The 27,546-nt window shown below is 35.3% G+C and overlaps 1 protein-coding gene across 3 annotated transcripts in view; it reads right to left on the bottom strand.

Annotated features, from left to right (window-relative positions):
• Positions 1-11,595: 11,595 nt before the first annotated feature.
• The window catches only part of TFPI (tissue factor pathway inhibitor), a 68,139-nt gene continuing 52,188 nt past the window's right edge, over positions 11,596-27,546 (bottom strand). For 2 of the 3 annotated variants that reach the window (XM_081242105.1, XM_081242106.1), the window contains 2 exons: positions 13,037-13,216; positions 11,596-12,361 (listed from right to left, as the gene is read on the bottom strand). In XM_081242105.1, the coding sequence (XP_081098231.1) occupies positions 12,255-12,361; positions 13,037-13,216 (287 nt within the window). In that variant the 3' untranslated portion in view covers positions 11,596-12,254. Of the gene's footprint in view, positions 12,362-13,036; positions 13,217-20,543; positions 23,324-27,546 lie in introns of those variants that run through there. The other variant, XM_081242107.1, reaches the window with a different exon arrangement.

The raw sequence follows: 27,546 nt of genomic DNA on the forward strand, positions 1-27,546 counted from the left end.
ATTTGATAAACAAGGACCTCGCTGTATTCAAGCATGAAAAATATTTGTTTTACCACTATGTGTTAGGAAAAAAATCAATGATTAATTGGTTATAATCCTGCCAGTCTGGCTTAATACAGCTGACCTTTGAGAGACAGTATTTGGGGGCATATTAATTACCCCTGAAATCTACCTTTCTAAACAGTTGTATCATCAGAAAGCAAGGTTTCTGAACTAGAGCCATCCATTGGATGTTAACTGATCATCATATTAATTGATCATCTGCCATGTACCAAGCATTTGGATAGATACTGGGAGTACAAAGTTGGATAATAGGGACATGGTTCCTGCTCTCAAGGAATTTAGTTTCTATCCTCAGGTAGACATTTAGGGAAATATACTTATTTTTACTCATATTGCTCAAATACTCCAATTGCTTAAAAGCAGTATGTTCAATGACTGAAACACACCAGGACTGAGTGGATAGGAAGGTAGGATGGAGGGAGGACATACTTCTTGCAGAAGAGCATTTTCTCTGAAGGTAATAATTACTCTGGAACCTAAAAGTCAAGAAATATGAGGTATTCCATGGATTAGAAAGGAGTCTATTCTCCATAGGGCCCAGAAGCAGAGCTTGAGAGAAGGATTTAGGATTTAATTTACTGAAGGAGTACTCTTTAGACTTTAGGAAAAAGCATTAAGGGAGGGAGTGAAGCAGGACTAGAAGAAGAAGGAGGTGAGCAAGCATGTGGTCTCAGGTAAAATCTGGATTTGGCCTAATGCATTAGGCTAGGGCTCTGGAGTATAAATTGCCTGTCAGATTTGTCTTCCCTTGCTGCACAGGAGTCTGTCTTTTCATAGCTTCTTCTTAGTCAGTCCTTGTGTGAAGCGCTCTGGGAGAGGGAAACAACTTCTAGGGAAAGTAACTACTATCAGCTGAGGACAATTTGCAGAAGGGTGCAGCTGGGAACTATTAGCAGCCAGTTTTCCCAGCAACAGGGAGAAGAGTGCACCAGCTCAATACGGGTGGTAAACCCGAACAAAGTTGACTCGGAATACTAGTGCAAGTAAGCAAAACCTGTTCAAGTGCTACATCTCGATTGTTTCTAGAGTCTGGAGATCAGTGAGCAAGAAGAGAGTTCCACGTGAGTATATCAGGACATAGTAAGTAGGGCCATGTAGGTTGTGATAAGGAATTTGTATTTTAATCTATTTGCAATGGTCATGCACTCCAAATCAAGTTTTATGCTTTATTCTGTGAGGCTGGGTGGGACTGGGGTGGTGGGGGTGGCGTGAGTAGGCAAGTACAAAACCTTTCCCTGGGAAATGTTTCTATGTCTTTCTGCAAAGTTATTAGGAAGTTAATGTCCGCAGTGTCAACCATGGTCCCTTATACATGGTACCCTTAAAATGCATTTCTCATGGTATTTGCGACTATTCAGAAAAAAAATACTATGGTTGGAGGACCCTCTTTTTTTGGATTAATTGTAAGGAAGCATAAAAAATAGATTCAACTTTGAGTTGTATTAATTAGTGTATCTTTAAGTACTTAATATCTAGCAGTGCTTCTGTGGTCTCTGCTCTGTTTTAGGGGAAGTTGAGGAAGAAAAGTAACATTGTTTTTTGTTTTTGCGGTACGCGGGCCTCTCACTGCCGTGGCCTCTCCCGTTGCAGAGCACAGGCTCCAGGCGCGCAGGCTCAGTGGGCATGGCTCACAGGCCTAGCCGCTCCACGGCATGTGGGATCTTCCCAGACCGGGGCACGAACCCACGTCCCCTGCATCAGCAGGCAGACTCTCAACCACTGCGCCATCAGGGAAGCCCAAAAAGTAGCATTGTTGATGACTGGCATTTTTCCAGAAATATGCTATATGCTTTAGACATTTTCTTTAACTCTGAATAAGATTTTATTTTCACTTTTCAGGTGAGGAAATAGAATCTTAGTAAGTTTACACAACTGGATAAATTGGTAGAACTAGAACTTGAAACTTAAGTTGTTTAGTTTTCAAACCAGTCCTCCTCCTTCGTAACATTATGAGTAAAATATTTAATCTGGCAAACTACTTCAGATATTTTTGGGAGAAGACTGTATGGAATATAATTCAAATGATATTAGCTACTGGAGTTTCAGTTAGATGATTCTGCACGGAGAAAAAGAAAATAATGAGTACTAGCAATATAGGAAAACACAAAACAGCGTTCAGAAAGTTAGCATTAAAGCATCACCATAGGGCTTCCCTGGTGGCGCAGTGGTTGAGAGTCCGCCTGCCAATGCAGGGGACGCGGGTTCTAGCCCCGGGCCGGGAGGATCCCACATGCCGCGGAGCAGCTGGGCCCGTGAGCCATGGCCGCTGAGCCTGCGAGCCCAGAGCCTGTGCTCCGCAAAGGGAGAGGCCACAACAGTGAGAGGCCCGTGTACCGCAAAAAAACAAAAAAGCATCACCAGACGCAGACGTAGAGAATGGACTTGAGGACACGGGGAGGGGGAAGGGTAAGCTGGGACGAAGTGAGAGAGTGGCATGGGCATATATACACTGCCAAATGTAAAATAGATAGCTAGTGGGAAGCAGCTGCATAGCACAGGGATGTCAGCTCGGTGCTTTGTGACCACCTAGAGGGGTGGGATAAGGAGGGTGAGAGGAAAATGCAAGAGGGAGGAGATATGGGGATGTATGTATACATATAGCTGATTCACTTTGTGATACAGCAGAAACTAACACACCATTGTAAAGCAATTATACTCCAGTAAAGATGTTTAAAAAGAAAGAAAGCATCACCACTAGCTTGGCTATTTTTCTATTCAAATATATTTATAATCCGGTTTCTATCCAGAGCACACATTTCCAATATTACTCATATATGAATAATAGTATAAGTTTCTGAATATTTGGAAGGATGACTCAAGGAATAATGGTGATCATTTTTTAAACTTAAAATTTCTTAGAAACATAAGATATATTTAAATATTTTAATATGAGTTTTACATAGGTTCATTATAAAAATAAAAACATTCACTGCTTTTTACCCCTTTTACCCATGTCCCATATTAAAAATTTTATTAGCACCTCAGGCAATTCTCTCAAAAACAAATTATTAAAAATTTCTAAAATTCTAAATATAAAAATTTTACATTTTTCTCCATCTTGTTAACAGTAAAACCACTTAATCTCATTTCTCATTTTATGAAATTGTTACTTTAGCAAACAAAATGTACCTAAAATTTCCTACTCTAACTTTTAATTGCCTAATTTATTTGAATAATTGTTACAGCTCAAACTATATTTTAAAACTTTGGGAAATAATAAATATTCAACACATTTTAATATCAATAGCTATCATCTTATTGGGTACTTACGATGCAGCAAACACTATGCTAAATACTTTCCATGTGTGCTCTCATCTACCCTCATAATCATTTCACAGGCAAAGAAGAGTCAGGCTTATTGAGTACAAATCCAAATTGATTTGAATCCAAATCCTATGCTGTTTATTATTGCATTTGATTTGGTGTTTTATGTTTTTCTTCTACAATACTTAAAATATTCTTCATTTGTGTCTGACAGTACTGGCAGCCAGTAGATAAAGAGAAACTGTGGGATTTACTGGATTTTAAAGATTTTCTTCCCAATTAAATGATGGTATGTATGTGTGTGTAGCTTGTGAAGGAGAAAAATAAAGAGAATATGCAAAAGGTTGAATACAATTTTTTCTAACGTATACTTAGCTTTATAATTCCACAAACGTTCTCATTGAACAGTGGCAGATATTTTGAGTAAAAAAAAAAAAAGGTAATTGTTTATTTCTTCATCTTGGGAGTAGAAACTTCTTGGCAAGATAGATCGTTTAGGTAGCTCACAGCTGTTTGCATTTTGAAACTCTGGAAATCTCCCTAGAGTGATTTACAAATTTTGTAGAACATTCTGTTGAGAATGGGGAATATGTTAAAAAAAAATGACTTTTGAAGGTCAGAATTCTTGCTTTCTGATTCCAAAATTCGACTAAGAAGGAAATATTGAATAGTTTCCTCTGACTTCTAACTTGAGAGCACCTGCAACTTAAGAAAGAGAGGTCAGTAAATTGGAATTACACACTTTATGAAAATACAGATTAAATATGGATTAAAACCCCAAAGACACTCAGGTTCATAACTGATTTAGCTGATATTATCTCATGATAAATGAAGAAGAGCAAATTATCAGTAGTGTTGACAGAAATGGCTTAATTGTGATTCAATTTCATTTGCTTAAAGCTTATTAGAATAAATTGTAGATTGAAATAAAATATTTTGGTACTTGAAATAATTTACGCTTCACTAAATTTTGCTAGCTCTTTTAAGAATTATTACAAAAAGAGATTAAGTACTTTATCATAAGCAAAAGCCAAATGTTAAGGCATTTAGAATCTTCCAAAGTGAGTGCCCCCCACCCCGTAAAGTAGTAACTTGGAAGCTTGTCATAAAAAACTTCTGTTGTTTATGGACTAATTAGGCACTGAAAAAAGAAATCTGTTGCAGGTGTATTCAGTTTAGATAAGGCAAGCTACATCCACATAGGCTAGTTTTGGAGGAATATAGAAGACCACTGAAAATGACTTCCTTAATCTACATAGAATGTGGTTATTACCAACAGAAGAACCTGGCCAGTGTTGACTTTTGTTTTTTAGTCACAGAACATCTTCACATTTGTTTTGGCTTACCATGTATCGGTGTTGGAGGCTTTAAAATAGAGAACATTTTTATAAAATTCTAAAATGCCAAACTGGAAGAATTTTTATAAGCAGTCAAGTCCAAAACAGTTTCTAAATATGAGTAAATGTGGGGTAAACAAATTAGGTGACAAACAAATTCATCCACCAGGTAGTGTCAGTATTTGTATAATAAACAATATCTCTTAGTTCACACTTCAGAACTTTTCCTCACAGCCTCTGATGGAAAGTGAAAGCCTTAAACAACTTTACATTTATTTTAGTTAATATCTATTTTTCAGCTAAGCACTCCAGGCACATAATTTAAAGGTCAATTAGTACTAAATGTGTATAACAAGTAAACAGCTATTCCTCATCCCTCAGGCTTCCACATCCAACTTTATTCTGGCTTCCTTCCATTCTTGCCGTTGAGAGGCACAATTCCTTTTTTTTTTATTTCTGCTTCTCTGTATGTGACCTATTCCTCCACATTTTCCCCTGTTTTTTAGAATTTTCTCTTCATCTGTAGTGCTTGAAATTTCGTGTGTGCGTGTGTGCGTGTGTACATGTGTGTGTGTGTGTGTGTGTGTAGGGAGTGTGCTGGGTAGGTTTTCCTTTGTTGAATACAATATCCCATTTCAATAAAGGAAACATGTTATTAGTTCTATAAAATTTCCCTCCCCTCAATTTTATCTCTTCTATTTTTGTAGAACTTCTATTACAACAAGGTTGAGCTCTTGAATTGAATTCCTAATTTTCTTACTGTTTTTTTCTCTCCCATTTTCCTTTTCTATGGCTTTTTCCTTCTATAGCTTAGATATTTTCATCACTTTTCTCTCTGATTTCTTAATTTTAAAAATACTTATTGTATTTTAGTGTTTTTTTCTTCAGAATCTAGTGTTCTTGTTCCATTATTGCTCTGCAAATACTAATTATAAGGGTCACAATAAATGGGAAGGTATTTAGCTTTTTTTATGGCCCTCAATAACATATTGAATTTTTCTGTGGGGTTTTTCTGTAAAAGTCATTTACACATCTTTTGTGGGATTTACTGTTAAGTAGATTAGGGTTTTTTTTCTATTGTCACTAGTGCGTATTTTCTGTTTTTTCTTTTGTTTGATTTATTTTTAATTTTATTGCTATTTTCCTATTTAGCCTACAGAAATATATCGATTTCATATGTTAAAATTGCATAAAGTAATCTTGCTGAACTCCAGTGTTCTGTTGTTTTAGATTCTCTTGGATTTTCAATTATAACAAGCATATTATATGCAAATAACTAATGTGGTAATATTTATACCTAATTTCTGTTTCTTGTCTTTTTACTTTGACTGTAAAACTATGACAGCCTGGATATGTTAATAGCAATGGTAATGAGAGCATCTTGCTCCTGTTCCTGAGTTTAACAAATATGTTTCTAAAATTTTACCCCGAAGTATTATATGTTTTTTGGTAGATATCCTTTACCAGATTAAGGAAGGTCTCTTCTCCTTAATTTACTAAATTTTTAAATCATAAAACAAGTATCAAATTTAATCAAATGAGTTTTCTTTATCTATTGAAAATGATAATTTGGCTTATACTTTTTGTTAATATTTTTCATTACATTAAACAACAATCGCATTTGAACCATCTTTATATTTCTTGTAAATCATCAGTATTATTGGTTTTTCCTTTTGCCTCAAATAACAATATGGCTCAGTTACTGACCCTGTCTTTAAAAAAAATTTATATTTTCATAATGGATATTTGCTTTATTTTTTATTTAAAAAATACTACATTACAATATATTTATCTTGGTTACTGAGTTTGTTTATGTCCCTTCAAATTTTGTGCCTGAGGCAAGTGTCTCACTTGTCTCACTCTACTCCCAGCCCTGCCAGTCAGATCACATATTTCAGATAGTGCTGATACCAACCAGATATTTGGGAGTAAATTTGTGAATCCAATCTGGTCAGTCAGAAAGTTACATTTCTCTAAACATGGCATTTGGCTCAAGGCTGGCCATAAGACAATTCGGTCAAAGAGAGGGAGGCCAGGATTTGTTTTTTTTTTTTTTTAAGTTAAGATTTTATTATTATTATTACTGTTACTACTACTACTACTACTATTATTATTATAGCAGTTTTAGATTCACAGCAAAATTGAAGGAAAGGTACAGAGTTTTCCCATAACTCCTCTACCATAACACATGCATAGCCTCTCCCATTATCATTATCCCTGACCAGAATGTTACATTAGTTACAGTTGATGAACCTACATTGACACATGATCACCCAAGGTCCATAGTTTACATTATGGTTCACTCTTGCTGTTGTACATTCTATAGGTTTGGACAATATATAATGACATGTATCCATCATTATGGTATCATACAGAGTATTTTCACTGCCCCCCAAATCCTCTGTGCTCTGTCTATTCATCTCTTCCTCCCCCATGTCCCCAACCCCTAGTAACCACTGATATTTTTACTGTCTCCATAGTTTTGCCTGTTCTAGGCAAATGCCATATATTTGGCATCATACAATATGTAGCTTTTTCAGACTGGCTTTTTTCACTTAGTAATATGAATTAAGGTTCCTCCATGTCTTTCCATGGCTTAGTAGTTCATTTCTTTTTCGTGCTGAATAATATCACATTGTCTAGACGTAACACAGTTTATCCATTCATCTACTGAAGCACATCTTAGTTGCTGCCAAGTTTTAGCAATCATGAATACAATTGCTATAAATATCTGTGTGCAAGTTCTTATGTGAACGTACATTTTCAACTTCTTTGGGAACAGCAAGGAGCATGATTCCTGGATGGTATAGTAAGAGTATGTTTAGTTTTGTAAGAAATTGCCATACTGTCTTTCAAAGTAGCTATACTGTTTTGCATTCCTACCAGCAATGAATGAGTTGCTCTTGCTTTACCACATCTTTTCCAGCTGTTGGTGGTGTCAGTGTACCTTATTCAACCATCCTAATACGTGTGTAGCTCACTGTTGTTTTAATTTGCATTTCCATGGTGACATATGACGTGGAGCATCTTTTCATAAGTTTGTTTGCCACCTGTATATCTTCTTTGAGGTGTCTGTTAAGGTCTTTGACCCATTTTTGATAGGGTTATTTGTTTTCTTATTGTTGAAATTTAAGAGTTCTTTGTATATTTTGGATAACAGTCCTTTATCCAATGTATGTTTTGCAAATATTTTCTCCCAGTCTGTAGCTTGCCTTCTAAGCTCTTGATATTTTCCTTTGCAGAGCAGAAGCTTTTAATTTTAATGAAATCTAGCTTATCAATTATTTCTTTCATGGATCATGCCTGAGGTCAGGACTTTATTTCAATTCTTTTAGCTAAGAGAGTACACACTTTTCTAGAAAACTTTACTCTGAGAGGATGTGGGACTTAAATTCTAGAAGTCATTTTGAAATCCTGTGAGATTAGAAAATAAAGGCAAAAAATATTGGGCAGCAGAATCAGAAGTGAAGATAGATTGAATTCTGATGACAATATGAGGCCCTGAATCCAACCATAATGCAGTCAGATACCTTTGACCTTTTCAATTTTGTGATAAAAAATATCCCTGTTTTGTTTCAGACTGTGTGGGCCAGAATGTTTCTCATTTGTAAGCAAATTGATGAGGAGATCATATCCGTTGTCCTAAAGCTCTATTTTATTTATTGTTACGTTATATGATTAAATGCCTGTGCACCTCTCTCTCTTTGGTAAGATGAATTATCATGTAGTATTACTCCCTTTAAAAATCGTCCAAATAATTCTAGCCAAGACTTCAGCTATGTGGTTAGAATAGTTCAGAGGTTGGGCCTGAGAGGCTGACAAGATCAAGGTTTCCTGTTCTGAAAAGCAGGATGCAGGGAAGGCAACTAAGATGTGTCCATGTTCAAGTCCTTGAGAAAGAACTAAAAGTCAAAAATTGGAGAAAGTAAATACAAATGCTAATTTCATAAAAACCAGACAAGAGCTGGAAGAACTGGTGAAAAAATCAGAAAGTCCCCTAAATAGTTGGTTACTTTAATGTCATTTTCTTCCTTCTTCTGGTATAAAAATTGGACAGGCCACCTTCAATAGTCAGGATTGGAAGTCATTTATATAATATATTGTCGTATGATATATTTAAATATATTATCATATTTGTACAATTATATGAGATGATTGGTAGAAATATATATGGAATGAATTAAATGTAGAATATATGGATTATAAGGCATAGCACACTAATTTGCTGAGTAAGAAATCATAATACATGGATACCCATTTATAACTGAAAGGATTATTTGCAAATTCCAATTAAAGGAGGTAAGTAGAGTGGAGCTTGTGGAATAATTTTTTTTCTTTGTCTTAGAACTCTTTATCTTTGGAATAACTGAAAAGCATTAATTTTTATTTTTTGAAGTATAAAAAACTCATGAGTATAACAGTCATACTTTATTATTCAGGATAATATATTTTATTTCTTATACTGTAAAAAATAAAATCATTTGAGCAATTTTCAGCATACATGGTTAATTTTGAACAAAGTCAGTAAATAGCATTATATGCTGTATAATGTAATTCTATATAAAATTCACAGTTAGATGCATTTGATTATGCAAAATAAGGGAAAACAATACCACCAGTGACAATCTTATTTAAAAACACAGTAAACATAATATTCACATGCATTAAACACTGCAAACCATCTCTCAGTGTGTGTCTTTCTTGACTAAGTAATGAAGAGCCATGAGTAGTTGTTGGTGAAAATAGTCAACTCACCACTGTGCTGTTTATATGTCCTTGGTAGCAACTTGCAACTTGACCTAGGGAGACTTTACAATTTATTTAAAGCCATTGCTATCCATGTATAAAAGACAACAGGAATATTTCACAAGAGATTTTGATTTCCAAAAGTTCCAAATTCCACAGCAGAGACTCAATTTAAGGCAGTTACTTATGTATGAATATTTGAAATCAAGATATAGAAATTTTCTTAAGTGAACAAATTGACACTGTTTTGCAATGATATAATTTTTATACCATAGAGTGTATATTAGAACTTTTCATATTATGCCTCAAAATACAGTGATTTTATAGTTCACATCAGCTGTACCCTGACTTCACATGAATGGCCTGGAGGGGATCATATTTTTAAATAAAAAATCAGCATGCATAAACTAAGTAATTAAACATATATTCAGTGATCAGTGAATACCACTTTAACTAAATTGAAATAATCATGAAAGAGTAGTGTAGGTAAGTCCAAAAATATATATAAATATATCAAAATTGGGGGATGGGGTGGGGTTAAGTACCAATTACTGAGTCATCGAAGGAATTTTGAGTGGTGGTGGAGAAATATATGAATTAATTCTTAAGTGGTTGCCAAGTTTCGGGGAAGGAAAAGGAGTGAATAAGTAGAGCACAGAGGGTTTTGAGAACAGTGAAAATACTTCATTTGATACTATAAATGGTGGAATCATGTCATTACACATTTGTCCAAACCCATAGAATGTACACCGAGTGAACTATAATGTAAACTATGGACTTAGAATGATTATGTTTTTTCAATGTAGTTTCATCAGTTGTAATAAATGTCCCACTCTGTTGTGGGATGTTGATAATGGTGGAGGCTGTGCATGTGTAGGGTCAAGAGTTATTTGGGAAATCTTGAAATGTCCTCTCAATTTTTTTTTTTTTTTTTTTTTTTTTTTGCGGTATACGGGCTTCCCACTGTCGTGGCCTCTCCCGCTGCGGAGCACAGGCTCCGGACGCGCAGGCCCAGTGGCCATGGCTCACGGGTCTAGCCGCTGCGTGGCATGTGGGATCCTCCCGGACCGGGGCACGAACCCACGTCCCCTGCATCGGCAGGCAGACTCTCAACCACTGCGCCACCAGGGAAGCCCTGTCCTCTCAATTTTGCTGTGAACCTAAAAGTGCTCTAAAAAAAATAAAGCTTAAGAAAAAATTTTAAAAAGAAAAGAATTAAGTTAATAATGATATGAAGAATGAAGTAGATGTAAAAAGCCTGGGAGTTAGATGAACTTTATGAAAAAGGAAGCGTTAGTGTTTAGAGACTGATTGGAAGTAGTATATGAGGGAAAATAAATCAAAATGGGTTCAAACTTTCAAGCCTGAGAAGCAGGCAGAATTATGATACTATTGCTAGAGAGAAGTAATTAAGCTAAACTAAATGGATAAAGTGGTTAGTTGTTTCTAGATGACAAGTTCAAATTTTAACGTGAAATTTGAAGTGAACATCATAGAATCTGAAATATCTAGAAGGCTGTTGAGATGTCAGACTGTACATGACTCAGCAGAGGAGGAAAGGTATAGATCTGGATAAACTGAATTAACTCCAGAGAAATGTTAGTTAAAAGCCTGAGAGTGAATAACACATATGTTTTCTAGTAGAATCTTCCTTGCTGATAATTTTCTCTTCCTTTTCTACAGAAATAACATGACTTTGTTTTAAAAGCGTGAATTACTGGTTGCTTTGTGTGCAAAGCCTAATTATAAATGAATAGGTTTCAGGAGTTTTAAATATACTTGCTATTTTTGGTAAGAGAAAATTTTGTCAAGCAATAAAATTAGGAAGACATAAACAATTTCCTTTTGATTGCCACTAAGAAATTTCCTTTCCCACCAAGTTTTTTCTTATCATGAGCTGTATTTAACACACAGCTATTCAGCCATCTTTACTGATATGATCAGCCATAAGCAAATAAAAGTTACATCAATCAAAATCAGGCAGACAGGGCTTCCCTGGTGGCGCAGTGGTTGAGAGTCTGCCTGCCGGTGCAGGGGACACGGGTTCGTGCCCCGGTTCGAGAGGATCCCACATGCCGTGGACCGGCTGGGTCTGTGAGCCATGGCCACTGAGCCTGCGTGTCCGGAGCTTGTGCTCCGCAGCGGGAGAGGCCACAACAGTGAGAGGCCCGCGTACCGCAAAAAAAAAAAAAAAAAAAAAAAAAATCAGGCAGGCACATGACATAGAGTTGACTTTCTTTGTTCAGATATGGTTTGGCTCAAGATTGTTTGAGGTACTGGTTAATGCAAAAGGAGAAAAAGTATGTCTAGGGAGGGAATCACATGGCAGAATTCTGTTATTACCAGCTCTTTCCAAATGCACTATTGAGTGATCTTTATCAGAAGAAGATGCTTGCCACTATTTTAGCTGTGAAACCCCAAAACCACTTGATCTTTAATTGTTGTATTTCTTAATCTGGACATAGGCTATAAAATATATAATTGTATACATGATCAAAACAAATAAGTGACAACATATTCTCAAATAGGATGATCACCAAATGGTAAAATGGACTGATTTGATGTCAGTAGTATGATAACTTGTAGTTAAATGGCAGATAGTTAGAAAGGGATTGAGAGAATAATAAGTTCATAGTAGACAGTTAATAAGTTATAGCCATAGAATAAGCAATTTGACCAGATAAGAAAAGGAACCCTGATGCAAATACATTAATAGCAGATAATATATGCATAGAAAATTCATGAAAAATTCATTAAAAAGATTTCAGGAGAGAAAAAATAGGAATCATAATGAAAAGTTTTATCCAAAATATTTAGTAGAAATAATGTTGTAATGTAACAAATTTATATCTTTTTAACAAAAATTTCTTCATATACTATTTTTACTGGCTGCTTCTTTCTTTTTCTTTTGGTTTTAATTAATCCCCCTTTTGATATTCTTTGGATGAAACCTAAAAAGGAAGATAAATAAATTTATGCATGATAAAGCAACAACATAATAAAACATTTAATCTAAAATTTCTTCAAATTATCTTTTAATGTTTAAAACCAAAATACATGTAATTGGTTTAAAAGTATTTAATTTGTCTATATCTTTGTGTAAACAACCTCTTCCTAAGGATGTCACTTTGCATAAATGGGTAAACGTTATTGATTTTTATTATTCACCTTGAGCTACAAAATAATACTAATTAAAGTGGACATGTGGTTATATATGGTTAGTGGAGTTATAGATGATTTTTATTTACATATTAATACTCTATAAATATGCAACATTTTTATTGTCAGAAGAAAATAATTACATTAAAGTTTTGTGCATTAGAAAGCTTAAAGATATTTTGGTATAATCCTTTAAAATGAAAGCTCAGTATGTAAATATTAAAAGAATAAAATGTTTTGTTTAAAATTGATTTTTTTCTATGAAGACATATTAAAAGGAATTACAGTTAACATATCTGGCAATGTTATCAAAATGTAGTTGAAAAGGGGACACTTAGTTAAATCATAATACTGTTCCTTATCATAAATAGAACTCATTTCATACTTTCATAGAATAAAATTCATTCATAATTTCAATATTATTATCTTAAACACTAGTGAATTAATAGGAAGAATGTCCTCTATACCTTTTTTACAAGTCTTAAGACATGCTTTTTTAGAGGTAAAATTGTTTTCATTCCCTCCACATCCACTGTACTTAAATGGGCGGCATTTCCCAATGATTGAATTGTAGTAGAATCTGCTCTCATTGGCTTGACATAATCCTCTATCTGCTGGGCTCAGACACCAGGAGGGGCCATAAAATTCTAAAAACATCAAGAAAACATGGTAAGCCATATATGATAGTTAATCTAAAACTTTCATATTCATTGTTTATAGATTAGTCTTGTGGCATGTTTATGTAAAACAGTAATCTGAATGAATTAAAGTAACAAAATTCATGCATTTCAATTCCAGCAAAATGTTTAACCAATCTCCAAGTGTCCACTATACTGACACCTTTCTCCAATAAATGTAAAAGTAGGTACATTTGTTAAAGGAAATTGCCGGGATTACTCTTTATGTGACAAAACTAGTTGTACATAATACAAACAGCCACTATTCAACAATTTAATTTGTGAAAATGTATTAACCATATCAATTTTTTAAAAATTATCATTGTTTACATATCATTTGTTCACGAGTATTCAACTTTGCAAAAAAAGTCCTGATGAGCAAAATCCTTACTCATTGTATGACACAAACCGAAGCTGAGAAGGCGTTCTTTCCCTGACTAAAGTTCTGAATGATATATCACAATTTAAAGCGCAGGGAATCAGGTATAGCAAATTCTAGCCTTAAGCTTTGGAAAAGGAGCTCAGAAGAGATGATCTGGCTTAGTAATAAAGTTTTCTTGTGAATTGAGCCATCAGTTCTAGATGAGTTAGATATTTTTGCAAAGGGAGGAATATTGCTAAAGGCAGGAAAGATCAAACATTTGCAGGTTTAAACCAGACAGACAGGCTAGTCTGTCAATGGGAACAACCACTTTCAAAAACAGAAGGAAAAAGAAACATGAACTAGGGTAATGAAAGGATAACTCATTTCCTTAAGGCAGAGCAGAAAAATGGTTTCAGCCCAATGATAATTTTTAGCTCCTTCTGGAATTCCTGTCAGTGAGGGGAAGCTGGTACTCTTCAGTAGCAGAACTAAACTGCTTGATATTATTGGTAAATCAATACTGCAGGTAAGTTGGTGGATGGTCAGGAATCAATAAAAGAGAGCTTTGGTGGCTTTGCCAAATAGTGAGATGTGGTACAGCAAATGCAAATGAAGAGGATTTGCTAAATGTACATCACTGGCAGAAAATAGAACTTTGAGGAATCCAGTAGCAAGGAAGGCAAATAGGTTGTTCAAAAGAGCAAGAAGTGGTTTGATGGCAAGTGAACCCCAGGTGAATAGACTAAAAGAGAAATAAAACAATTTGAGAAAAAAATGAAAAAGATCTTAAATTGATAAACAATTTTATAACCTCCTGCCTTCTATGTATTTAAATATTAGAGTGTCTTGAAATAACGTCTCATGTAAAGAGAAATTCTGGAAAATATAAGAGAAGCAGTGGGAATACTATGGGAAGAATTTATAATAAAACATTTTAGAAAGGTGACATTTTGTGTCAATTCAAGAATTGAAATCACATTAAAAATTTTTGTATTATTTAGTCTTTGACTAGGTGTGTAGACACTGATTTTAAAAGAAACTCCTAGGATCTATAAAACTAAAACATCATTCAAAATCATGTAGTCTAATTTATGTTTGGCCTCACCCCATTTGGGGGTTATAGTGCATGATTATTGCCATCATAAATCAAATTTAAAATGTACTTGGTGAGAATGTGTGCTTAATTTTTTAGAAAATGTCAAGGTCTTTTTGCCCCAACAATGGCTCATGTAAGAGGAAATTTCTAACAACCTAGGAGAGATATGTTGTAATTGAGTCCAATATTGTGCAAGCTTTTCCAATAGGTATGTTGTGGATTCTCATTAATCCACAGCCAAGAATATGAGATGATGAAATGGTTATCAGTTGCCACCACTTCTAATTCCATGAGTCATCCAAAGTCATCACCTATGTTCAGAAACAAATGAAATACCCCACAAGCAATTAGCCTGATTTGAGAAAGAGAAAACAGGAAAGTGCTATTCATTGAAAAATTATCCTCAGAAAGCACCCACAGATGCTTCATCGTATATGTGTAAGTATGATGATATGATTTATACATCAATTTCACTTTAGCATTTTGTACACAAGATATTATCCCACAGTAAGTTGAAAATAATAATATGGATGTACTTTTAAGTTGTACACTTCTTTTCAAATGTTAGTTATTATGTCTTAATAGCAATGCCCGACCTAAAGTTTCTTATTCCAGGACAGAGAGAGTTTTCTGATGACAGGGAGCAAAATCATCCTTCTTTTTGCTTACAATCTAGAGTAAAACTGGCCCCATAACAAAATCAATGCCATTTCAACTTGAGCAAAAGTTGGCTTGGTATATCTGGGGCTACAGTCCCTAGATTAAAGGTAACAAGGGATGTGTCTGTTATCACAGGCCAGGAGCCTCAAACATCATGTGAAAGCTAGAACCAAAACGATCTCTCCAGTGGGATCTGAAACCATGGAGCATACACCACAGTTTTGGTGGAGAGATGTACTGGAGCTTCTGTCTTCCTTTGGCGACCCAGTCTTCCAACAGTTTGCCACTGACCAAATCTACTCAGAAGCCAAAGAAAGAGCATGAAGAAGGCAGGGGATTAGTTTGAAAGCAAACAGACAGTTGACAGCACAGGTCCATCAAAGAGAGTTTTACTACCTGTTAAATTGTCCCAGGCATCAGATTGCCTCTACCCGAAACTCTTTGTGACTTCTGAATCAGAGGATGTGTGGACTGCTGCTTTCTGACAGCCTGGAATCTGGTGTGCAGACTTGAATTGTCCCTCTTACCAGATAGCAGCTCCTACTCAGAAAGTGTCTGTCCATGACTGACCCGATGACAGTTGTTTGTCTATCTCATTTGTTTGTCCTGTTTTAATCACTACCTACACAGATCATCAACCACAACTCACATTTGACCCAGGTCGATATAGGGAAGTAAGAATATTTTGATTAGGGGGTTAAAGCTTGAAATTAATCACTAAGAATGTTTTATTTTAAATTTTAAAAATTATGTATTTAATAATGCAATAAATTATCATCAGTTGGGGAGTCTTCATAATGTCATTACTCTTCAGAAACATGAATTATACCCACTACATAAACTAATCTATTTCTCCTAAAATCATTTAAACTCTAAGCAGTTAAGACTATCATTGGATTATTTTAGCATAAACAACAGAATTAAAATAATGAAGCAGATGGTTTCTCAAGGACATTTTAGCTCCAAGGATTTTTTGGGTCCTTATCATCTGATTCACTCTCCAAAGTTGAGGAAATAGAAAATTTTTGCCCCCTGTGAGGAGATAAGCTTGACTGTTTTCAATTAACATGTTTATTCTAGATAAACATAGGCACTCACTTATTCAAAACCCAGACTTTGATATCTACAGTGAAAGAAAATATAAAGGTTTTGAAGTAGTTGCACAATGGGATATTTTGGTCTAGATTATAATTATTTGCAGAAATTTAAGATCGAATAAAAAGATGCTAACCTGACTTCTGTTCTTTTCCAAAGTAATTTAATAACCAAATGCATTCTGTCTTGATCTCGCCATTAATAACAATTTGGATAGCTTCCATTTAGAGGGTCTATGATAGATTTCAGAATTCAGGATCCACTTACATTCTGCCAGGAATTGCCATGATGTAGTATGACTGGTAAACTATAAGGTGATGCTCCAGAGCCAGTTTTATATGTAAAGTGCCTTATGCAATTGCTTTGAAACTTATACACTAAACTTTCAATTTTGTACTCACTTTGAATCTTTACTATGGTGTCTCTCTTACTGTCCCATTTTACATGCCTATATTTAGGCTTTTATTTTACCAATGAACTTAAGTTTTAGGAACTACCTCACCACTTGTTGAATAAATTATTTTTTGTCTTCTGAGACTGTTTTAGGGAATTGAATAACAAATCTTTCCTTTGAACAACAAATTCTTTTTTCCCATAATTTTATAGTGAAGAAAAATATAAAGATTTTTATTTTCTAATTACACTTTATCATTGTAAAATGTTGAAATAATATAAAAGTATGACAAATATAAAACAAAAGTTCTCCATAATATGACCCTTGCCCTTTAAACCACCACCAGTGGTTTGGGAATATCTTCCCCAAAATCGTTTGCATATGCAAACACATATTAGTATACTGTTCTGTCTCATTATTATATTTGATAATATTTTCTGGCTTGTTTCCACATTTCTTCATCTGTATACCTCATTCTTTTTTTCTTTTTCTTTTACTTTTTTTTTTTTTTTTTTTTTGCGGTACACGGGCCTCTCACTGTTGTGGTCTCTCCCGTTGCGGAGCACAGGCTCCGGATGCACAGGCTCAGCAGCCATGGCTCACGGGCCCAGCTACTCCGCAGCATGTGGGATCTTCCCGGACCGGGGCACGAACCCGTGTCCCCTGCATCAGCAGGCGGACTCTCAACCATTGCACCACCAGGGAAGCCCTACCTCATTCTTTTTAATGTATGCACAGTATTTAATTTTTTGAATTGACTACAGTATATTTAACCCATTATTGTGTATACATAGATTACTTCCATTTATTTTTTTCAGTTCCAGACAGTGGCTCATGAGCATCCTTATATACTGGTTCAGATATTTCTAGGAGATATTTCTAAAATTAGAATTGTGCAAAAGCTATATTCAATTTATAATTTGGTAGATGCTGTTGCCTTTTCCACTAAAAGTTTATACAAATTTATACTTTTACAATAGTGTTTAAAAGTGCCTAAACAATTTAACAAAAAGAAAAGTGCCTAAAAATTTTAACAAACTTGGACCTTACTGCATTGTATTTATTTACCATTTGTTGCTTTTATTTTCTTTTCATACCCACAAAAGTGGAAGTAATTGCTCATTACTCAAATGTTCTGCAAATATAATTTACAGAACCTAAGGTGCCATTGATTTTAAGATGCACCATTATTTTATGCACTGCTTATAAAAAATATAATTACACTGTTACATACCATAAGTTACAAGTTTCATCATGATCTGAAACATGTTAAAACATGGAAAAATATGTACCTCACAATCAATAAAATATGATAGTTTATCTTTTTGTGTCAACACCCCAAAACTAAGCACATACATATATACATGTACATATATAAACACACAAAAAACCTGAGAGGGTATGTAATCAGTGGGAAAGATGATCACTGTAGAGATGTTTTTATGAGGTAGGGAGCTTAGAGTTTACAACTCTGCAAAATAGATTCTTTTGTGCTAAGCCTATTCTATACTGCTGGGGATCCTCCAGAAGCTACCTTTACAGTATTTTATTTACTTCATGATGAGTTGGAGACGACAAAAATAGCAAAGAAATAGTAAAAGGAAATATATTAGAATATTAATGGTGAGTGTCTCTGCGTAATGCAAATATGGTTAATTTTTTCTTCTACTTTTGTATTTTTTGCAAGTTGTCTTCAATTATAATGCTCAAATTATGTAATAATAAAATATATAATACATATTAGAGATATTATATAAAAATATTTTAGGGGGATCCCAGTGTTATGGGGTCATAAAGAAAGACTAGAGATTAGAATCTATTTCTGATTAGGAATGAAGAATAAACCTGTCACTTGTAAATTTACTATTTACAGATAGTAAATTTGTACTACAAGGAAAGCATGTATCTCCATTCACTAGGTAGAACTGGTGTTAAATGGGTAGCAACTGACATGCCATATAGAAAAGAGGGCAGGGAATGGGAAAACAAGCACTATAGAACTTTCTTTTTTCTGTGTGTACTGGGCCACTTAGCTGAGGTTGAAATGTAAAAGGTAAGCTGCCAGGGCACTTGAAGCTGAAAGGTCATGGGGAAATAGACCGTCAGAAACCTTTCCCAGACAAGGAAGCCCCACAGATTAAACAGGAGGAAGGGAAATGAGGTAGATATTTATTCGGTTGGATTTCCTTGCCTAGATATTGCCTAATCCATGGACAAAGTTCATAAAACTATTTTCATCCAGGGATTTTTCTAAATAAAGCCACAAAGGAAGAAAGCCAGAGTAAAATCACAATTTTGAGACTCTTATGAGTAAACGTATACTAAGATAATTATACCTTATAATACATTAGAAAAACTTTTCTTCATATCTGCAACACTGAAAACCATATAAGATTTTAGTAGAAGGTGAAAAGTAATGCTTACTTAGTCCCTTGATCAGCTTTCAAGGAAGAATGAAATTTTAATAAGCAAAGGAGGTAGAGGGAATATAGGTGAAGGAAAGCATAGGTCCGAATATCCCTGGTTTTTTGAGGTACTTCGCAAACTCCAAGCTATCTGAAGAGCGGAGTGCATGGAGAGTATAGTGGGACACAAGGCTGGAAAAGCAGATTTCGACAAAATTAAGAAGGTCCTTGAATACTAATGTATTTGGTTTTTATGATGTAGACATTAATAAATGTCTGAACATATAGAAGGATGAAAGAGACAAATTCTGATCTATCTTTATGCGTGAAACAAACAAAACCAGGCATGTGTCAGCTGAATCCAGTAGGAGACTTGCAATAGAGGAGAATATAAGATAACCCTAACTAAAGCAGTTACAGTGGGAATGGCTAAAATTAAGCACCAGAGTGAATGTGGGTAGTGAAACAGCTAGAGAGAAGGTAATTCTAATATTTCTAGACTGGTTGACTTAGAAGATGGAATATTTCTAATGTATTATGAAATAAAATTAGAGTATAAAATATAGTCAATAGTTTCAAAATTTGTCATTTTATAATGGCTTTCTTTCAATGTGGCTTTACTTAGAAAATTCTCTGAATGAAGATAGAATTGTGAACTATGCCTGTGGATTAGCCAGCACCTAGGCAAACAAGTCCAAGACGTTAGATAGAAGATGGAACCCAGGTGTTTTTTTTTTGTTTTGTTTTTTTTTTTATGGTACGCGAGGCTCTCACTGCTGTGGCCTCTCCCGTTGCGGAGCACAGGCTCCGGACGTGCAGGCTCAGCGGCCATGGCTCACGGGTCCAGCCACTCCGCGGCATGTGGGATCCTCCCGGACCGGGGCACGAACCCATGTCTCCTGCATCAGCATGCAGACTCTCAACCACTGCGCCACCAGGGAAGCCCCGGAACCCAGGTTTTGAGAAGACAGAACATTTTAATTTTGACGATCCTTCAATGCAAGTACATCATGACTCTGTCCTTCCTTCATCTACGTATGCCCCTATTTCTCAGGCATGCCTGTAAAGGACAAAACCACCCTCTTATTTATTATTATTAGACTCCCAGTCTGCATGACAAATCCTGTCATATAGAAAGCACTCAATTATTATTGAACTGAATCGAAATTTAGAAATATAACAGATCTGTACCTAAAGTCATAAGATAAAGTTGGAAACACAGGTTTGCAAGTCCTCTGATTAGAAATAAGACCCAAAGACACGAAACACGTATTGATATTTTATAATTGTGTTTGAATTTTACAAGTGCTTTATGTTATTTCAGGTAATCATAGTATTAAGTATATTAAATACAGACACTCCAAATCAAGGTTACATATTTCAGTTGTATTAAAAATTATTACTGATAATGTGCATACAAATGATACCCCTGATTATTTTATTTTTTCCTGCTTTAAACCTCTGTTGATACTGGATAATCATTGATCCCACCATCGTGAAAAATTCAAATATTAATACCTTTGAGCTCTTATTTGTGCTAAACACTGGGTTAAGTCATTACAGTCTTCCCCGAAATTTTATGAGCTATTACTCTTCACGTATAACAAATGAGGAACCTGAGGCTGAAAGTTGTAATTCTTTTCCAGGCCACAGAGAGAGTCTGCAATAGCAGAACTGGAATTTAAACCACATCTTTCTGCCCATAAAGCCAATGTTCTTAACCACTATGATATGTCTTCTGAAAACTAACTAGAAAATAAAAATAACTGAGCAAATATATTTTAATAATTATCAGGTAAAATGAAAGTTGTCACAACTTATCCTTTATGTTTCATTCTCAAAGTCTCTCTTCTTTGAAGCTCAGATTCAGTATGTCTTAGAAGCTTCTTACCCTCAGTTATGTGAGTGGAGTTGGAAGTTAGCAAGTTTGAACAGGAGAAAAATACCCAATCAAAACAGTCATCAAACAAGGAAGCTGAAAACAAGTTTTGGGAGTAACAGTCCTGAGCCAAACAGTATTGAGAGCTCAAACATTTGAAGGTGAGAATTATTGAGTTGGCATGTTCAACCTGGGCAGATTCTAGAAATAGACCAAAGTTCCAGGATTCTATGCCTTCTCTGATCATATTTGCACTGGCCAGTTGGATCCATTTAATAGCATTAAGATGTGATAGAAAACTAGAAACCTCATTCTGCTGTGTCCCTAGGAAAGATGGTTGGAATTTTCCTAAAATATACATTTTATATCAATGCTTCTCAAATTCATTCTTGCAAAGATTGTCCAGCATTCAAATAGAAAAAGGGCAAAGACTTACACGCAACATAGAGTAGCACAGGGTTATCTAACCTATTCCTATCTCATTACTAACATGTCCTATAGCAGTCCATACCAAAATCATATTATAGGGATTTTTCCTTTTTAGCAAAAAACATGTGCCATCAAATAAATCAATGAATTAGTATTATTAATTTATTAGTTTGTAGTTTGTATTGTATTAATTTGTGAATAAGTTTTGATTTATAGTTGTGTAATGGTCACATGCCAAAGAAGTTTATTCCTACCATTTTACTTGTTCATATAAAATTAATATCATTCAAAATAATTTGGTTTTCAAAATTTGGTTTTGGTCTGTGAATTTTCTCTTTTAAAGCTATCCATATATTTAGAAACACTTCTCTGGAGGAATCTTATGACTGGGGCAAAAAATTTATCCTTGTTAAAACCAGAGATGGTCCAGGAAGAAAAGGATTAGCAAAAGTAGTCAGTGGTCACCTAGAGTGACTATATTCAGTTGGCAGCACTCTTGGCAGAGATGAAGTGCTACATTTTTGTTTCTCACCAGATCTCCTGCCAAGAAATAGTAGGTCTGATGAATCCTTACCACAAGTTGTTATCAATTTTTGTAAAGCCAGCTTGAAGGCACATGATTCACCATGCAGGAATATTTAGATTATGAGGGAAGTTTCTGTGCTTCTTGGTTTGAGAATACAGTATGAAAAACAGGATATTTCTTTTGGACTGTGGAAGTGGGGTGTTGATGAGTTGGGTTTTCCAGAATTGTTGACATTGCTTAGTGGTGATTAACTGTGGTATACAGCTAAGTGTGTAACTCTTTAGTTGATGGAGGTTATTTTCTTTCCAAAAAATTTCCATGGTTGTAATAGTCTCCTTTATGTAACCACATCTTCAACAAGAGGCCAAATAGGTGACAACATTCTCTTGCAAATCTGTAAATTGACCATATCAGTAATGGTTTTTGGTGTCAATCAGGCAATTTCTGAACATAACACCTCTTCCAGAAGGCTGATAACCAAAATTTTTTAAAAGATGTGTGTGTATGTATGTGTGTGTGTGTGTGTGTGTGTGTGTGTTTCTTTTCTACCCATTTTTTTCACATATATATGGAATCTGGCCACTAGGTCATACAGTGAATACAGTCAGGAGAGACATAGAGTTCCAAGTACCCAAATGGCCTTCAGAATACCATTCAATTATTCTCCCTTGACCTGGAGGCTGCCAGGAAGCAACATGGGACTAGGTCAGGTATACAGATGTTCATTTTCTTAAATAGCAAATACCAGACTGGGTTGGCAATAGGCTTCTGAAGTCTACTCAAAGTTTTTCTTTCCGAAATATCATATAGCTGATGTAGTTCCAAGGCAGCTAATAAGAGTTGATATACAGAGGCAAAGGAAGCTATGAGCAGCAGAAGGATCATCCACTGTTTTCATGAATGAGTCGAGTCCACTTAAAAGGCCCAGTACCAATATGAACACTTGAAAACATTAGTTTTTCTTTGCTAGTTAGATGTTTATCAAAGAGATATATTGAGAGGAATATATTAATTCCATATAAATATTAAAACTTTATTAATAGTATCCTATGGAAGACACCACATATACCATGTAAATATTAAAGAAATACCAAAAAACAATTATTAACATATGCATAAAATGCCACGTAATCTTAAAATGAATATGGATGCATGAATGCAGATGTTCAGAAAGACTTGGTAAATGTGGTCAGCATTCTTCCAACCGTCATTTGTTCTTTCTGTTGTAACTGTGGATTACAAAATTAATAAATAAAAAAATATTAGTCTTCTATCCTGTGTCTAACAGTGGGATAAACACTAGGGGAGGGAAGTCTACAAAATATATAATCCATGCTCTCTTCCTTCAAAAAACTTGTAATCTAGTCAGTGAGGCAGAACTGACACATCAAACAATATAAATATTAAATGAATCAAAATAAAAAGCCAGGGGAAAGAGAGAGGAAGAAGTCTTCCTTATGGTGGTAAAAAAGCAGCTTAGGTACGATGAGGAAGGCCAGTGAGTTTTAGGTGGGAGAAAGCAGTGGATAACTTGTGTTTAATAATAATGAAGAGAGTGGATAATTTATGTTTAATGACAGTATCTATTCTGAATGGACAAAAAACTTTTTTATTTACAGGATAGTGAGACAAAATCTGGAGTAGGTAGAGAGCTAACAGATAACAGACAAATTTAAGCCAAGTGGATGAGGCTAAATTAACACAGGGAAAAAAATGTATCCATTAAGTTAAAACTCTTTTCTATAAAGCAAGAGAAATATGTAAATTTGCCTGACTCTAATATAATGAATGTATCTAAGTAGGCCAGTCATGTCAAAAAAGGTCATATCTTATACATGTTATATATAGCTCTGATTCTCCATCTCCATCTTTTATGTCTATACATATACACACATATACATAAAATGTTTTACTTGACTTATGCCTGATATATGACTATATTAATAATATATGTAGTATATCTGAGTTATAGCTGACCTCTGTGATATCTATTTATTTATCCTCCTTATCTACCTATTTAATGTCTACAACATCTGGTTTGCCTGAGCTAGTATTAATTCATGCTTATTTTTTTGGTATATCATGTTCCAACGTATTGTGTTTTTTAAAAATTGCAATATGTTTTAAAATAAAACTATAATATTTATCCACCAAAATGACAAACCCAATTTTCCGTCTATATGTATATATTTTAAATAAATAAAATTTTTTTAGCATTCTCCTTTCATTTCTATTAGCATCCCAGTTTGGTTGACATATGATTGTTGTAATCTAAGCATGAAGGACTGATAGTCTGAATGAAACAGGTTAGACTGAAAATGGAGAAGATGAGAATGGACATTTCATCAGAAAAAGCAATAGAATTTAATGACTGACTAGAACAGAAGTGATCAAAAGAGATTACCAAATGCTCAAGCTGAAATAAATGGAAAAATGGTGGCAGAATTCTGAAAATTTGGAAAGCTGGAAATACTGAAAACTATAAAGAAAAATTTTACAAATAAAATTCTTTTGGTTTCAAAGCCCCATGATACTTCTGCATGCCAATATTCTCAATTTGTTTCTAGGAAACACATTTGAACTGTTTTAAGTTCCCACATATGTATTTAGTTCTATTGTGGATTCTCTTTTAAAGGTTAATTGTAATTTTTTTACTGTATGTGTACTGAAGCACTTATTTGAATAATCTGAGATTTTATAAGTGGCTGAAATACCACCTTTTCCTACAAATGGGAACTTACAAAGAGTTGTTTTACAGATGAGAAACTAAGGCCTGGGAACTAAGGCTTATATTGCTCTGAATTACATGGGTAATAATGATAAATCATACTTATGTAGCACTGAATAGGTTATCAGGTACTGTCCTAAGCAAGTTATGTATATTGACTGATTTCACCTCACAATAAAACCTATGAGGTAAGTACTATATTATTACCATCCTCATTTTGCAGTGAGAAAAAATAAGGTTCTGAGAGGTTAAGAATTATCTTAATGTTGCACAGCTGGTAAGTGAAAGAAATAGGATCTGAGACCAAGTCTTCAGGCTCAGAGTCATATCTCTTATCCACTATATTTTAGTGCCAATCCCAGCAGGAAAGTCAAGAAGAACCCATTGTGACAGTCTTTCATTCTGAAGATCTTACACAGAACTGCATACACTTAGAGATACTGTGTTAGAATTATTTCTCTCCCATATGTACTGAGCACATATTTATTGTAACTATGAGGAGATCCTCACAATTCAGGACAAAAAATCAAAATCAAGTAATTTGCTCTCACTTCTGCACAGGGCCATGCTTACAGAACATTTATAAAAATCTCTTTAGGGCTTCCCTGGTGGCGCAGTGGTTGAGAGTCCGCCCGCCGATGCAGGGGACACGGGTTCGTGCCCTGGTCTGGGAAGATCCCACATGCAGCGGAGCGGCTGGGCCCCTGAGCCATGGCCGCTGAGCCTGTGCGTCCGGAGCCTGTGCTTCGCAACGGGAGAGGCCGCAACAGTGAGAGGCCCGCGTACCGAAAAAAACAAAACAAAACAAAACAAAAACCTCTTTAAGGAAGAGCAAGTTTCAATATTTGAGGTCACCTATGTAGCCTATTAATACTGAAATATGGGGCTTCCCTGGTGGCGCAGTGGTTGAGTCCGCCTGCTGATGCAGGGGACACGAGTTCGTGCACCGGTCCGGGAAGATCCCACATGCCGCGGAGCGGCTACGCTCGTGAGCCATGGCCGCTGGGCCTGCGCGTCCGGAGCCTGTGCTCCGCAACGAGAGAGGCCACAACAGTGAAAGGCCCGCGTACAGCAAAAAAAAAAAAAATACTGAAATATGGAAATGAAAGGAGAAAATTAAACCTCAGTTGTGCTTAATAAGCATTCAAATATCTTGAGTCAAGAGGGTTCACTGGAAAAAATATATTCTCATGCTAATTTGCAATATTATGGTTGAGAATAAATTGCAATTTAAAAAAAATTACCAAACCATTTTCCAGTAACATTGAACAAAATTTCTAAAATGTTTTTCTATTATCATCAGAAAGAGAAACATTAAAATTATATTTATAAATATTTCACTTAATAACAATAACACAATCTAGCTATATTTTTTGGAGTATTCAAATACCTAAGGATTGTTTTTAATGAAAATAATTTTAAACGAATGCTATTCTATTTGTATTGTGGGGCATATTCTTATTCCTATACACTGAATCAAAACCTTAAAGGATTTACATCTTTTCAAAAGAATCTAATATCCACAGAGAACCTTACGCATTTGCTAAACCGTTGAACAAGTTTTTACATAAACATAGAACTGTATTTTCTTAAATTATTATAAAATGTATTTATATAATTGCAAGCAGTGACAGATATAATACTTCACTGCTCTAATTATAAAATCTAAAGACCTGAAGGGATTTTGAATATACTAACTCCCTCTGAAATTTTGCATGCCCTTTATGACACTGCAAGTACTATTGGAACACTACTTGAATGCCTACAATTTGGGGAATTTAGTCACTGAAGCACTCATTCATTTTTGAAGACTTCACATTAAAAATAAACACTTTACAGAAAGAAATTTGTACTTTAGATTTCATTCATTAATTCTGATTCTTAGGCTGGGTTGAGGGAGATAAGGAATGGGGGGATAGGGACAGGGAAGACTGAAATGGAGAAGATTGAGTGAGGCATGTACAGAATTTAATTTTCCTTTCACATGACAGTGTTTCAAGTACTGAGAGTATATATAATGTTCTCTCTTAGATCTCACATCTCCTTACACTTTCCAGTCCTTCTAAGTCTCAGTCCAGTGACTTCTAAGGTATCGCATTCAGGGCTGAAGCAAGTCCACAGGCATCATCAGGTCAATGTAGGACTATATTCCTCATTCTAGATAAATCACAGACAACATTTGCAGTCCCTTAAATCCATGTGGGCAGAAGTTTTGCTTGCTTGTTTGTTTTTTGTAAAGAAAGATGCTCAAAGACATTCTGGTTCTGAACCCCATCCAATTCTGACACATGGCTGGGGTAGAGAACCTGTGACCCAGACACTATGTCTCTTTTTACCCTAAGGCTGCAATTTTTTTTTTTTTTTTTTTTTTTTTTTGCGGTAGGCGGGCCTCTCACTGTTGTGGCCTCTCCCCTTGCAGAGCACAGGCTCCGGATGCGCAGGCTCAGCAGCCATGGCTCACGGGCCCAGCCGCTCTGCGGCATGTGGGATCTTCCCAGACCGGGGCACGAACCCGTGTCCCCTGCATCGGCAGGCGGACTCTCAACCACTGCGCCACCAGGGAAGCCCAGAGGCTGCAATTTTAATAGCCACAGAACTCTCAACACATGCCAACTTTACGTTTAACACTTATACGGACTGCTTCTAAGCAAAATCTCCAGTTTCTGAATAAGGACTTGTGATTTTTTAAATTTAGAAAGAACCTTACATTCATCCCATTAACTT

The sequence above is a fragment of the Mesoplodon bidens genome, assembly GCF_964165515.1.
Source record: "Mesoplodon bidens genome assembly, chromosome: 8".
In the NCBI taxonomy this organism is placed as follows: Eukaryota; Metazoa; Chordata; class Mammalia; order Artiodactyla; family Ziphiidae; genus Mesoplodon; species Mesoplodon bidens.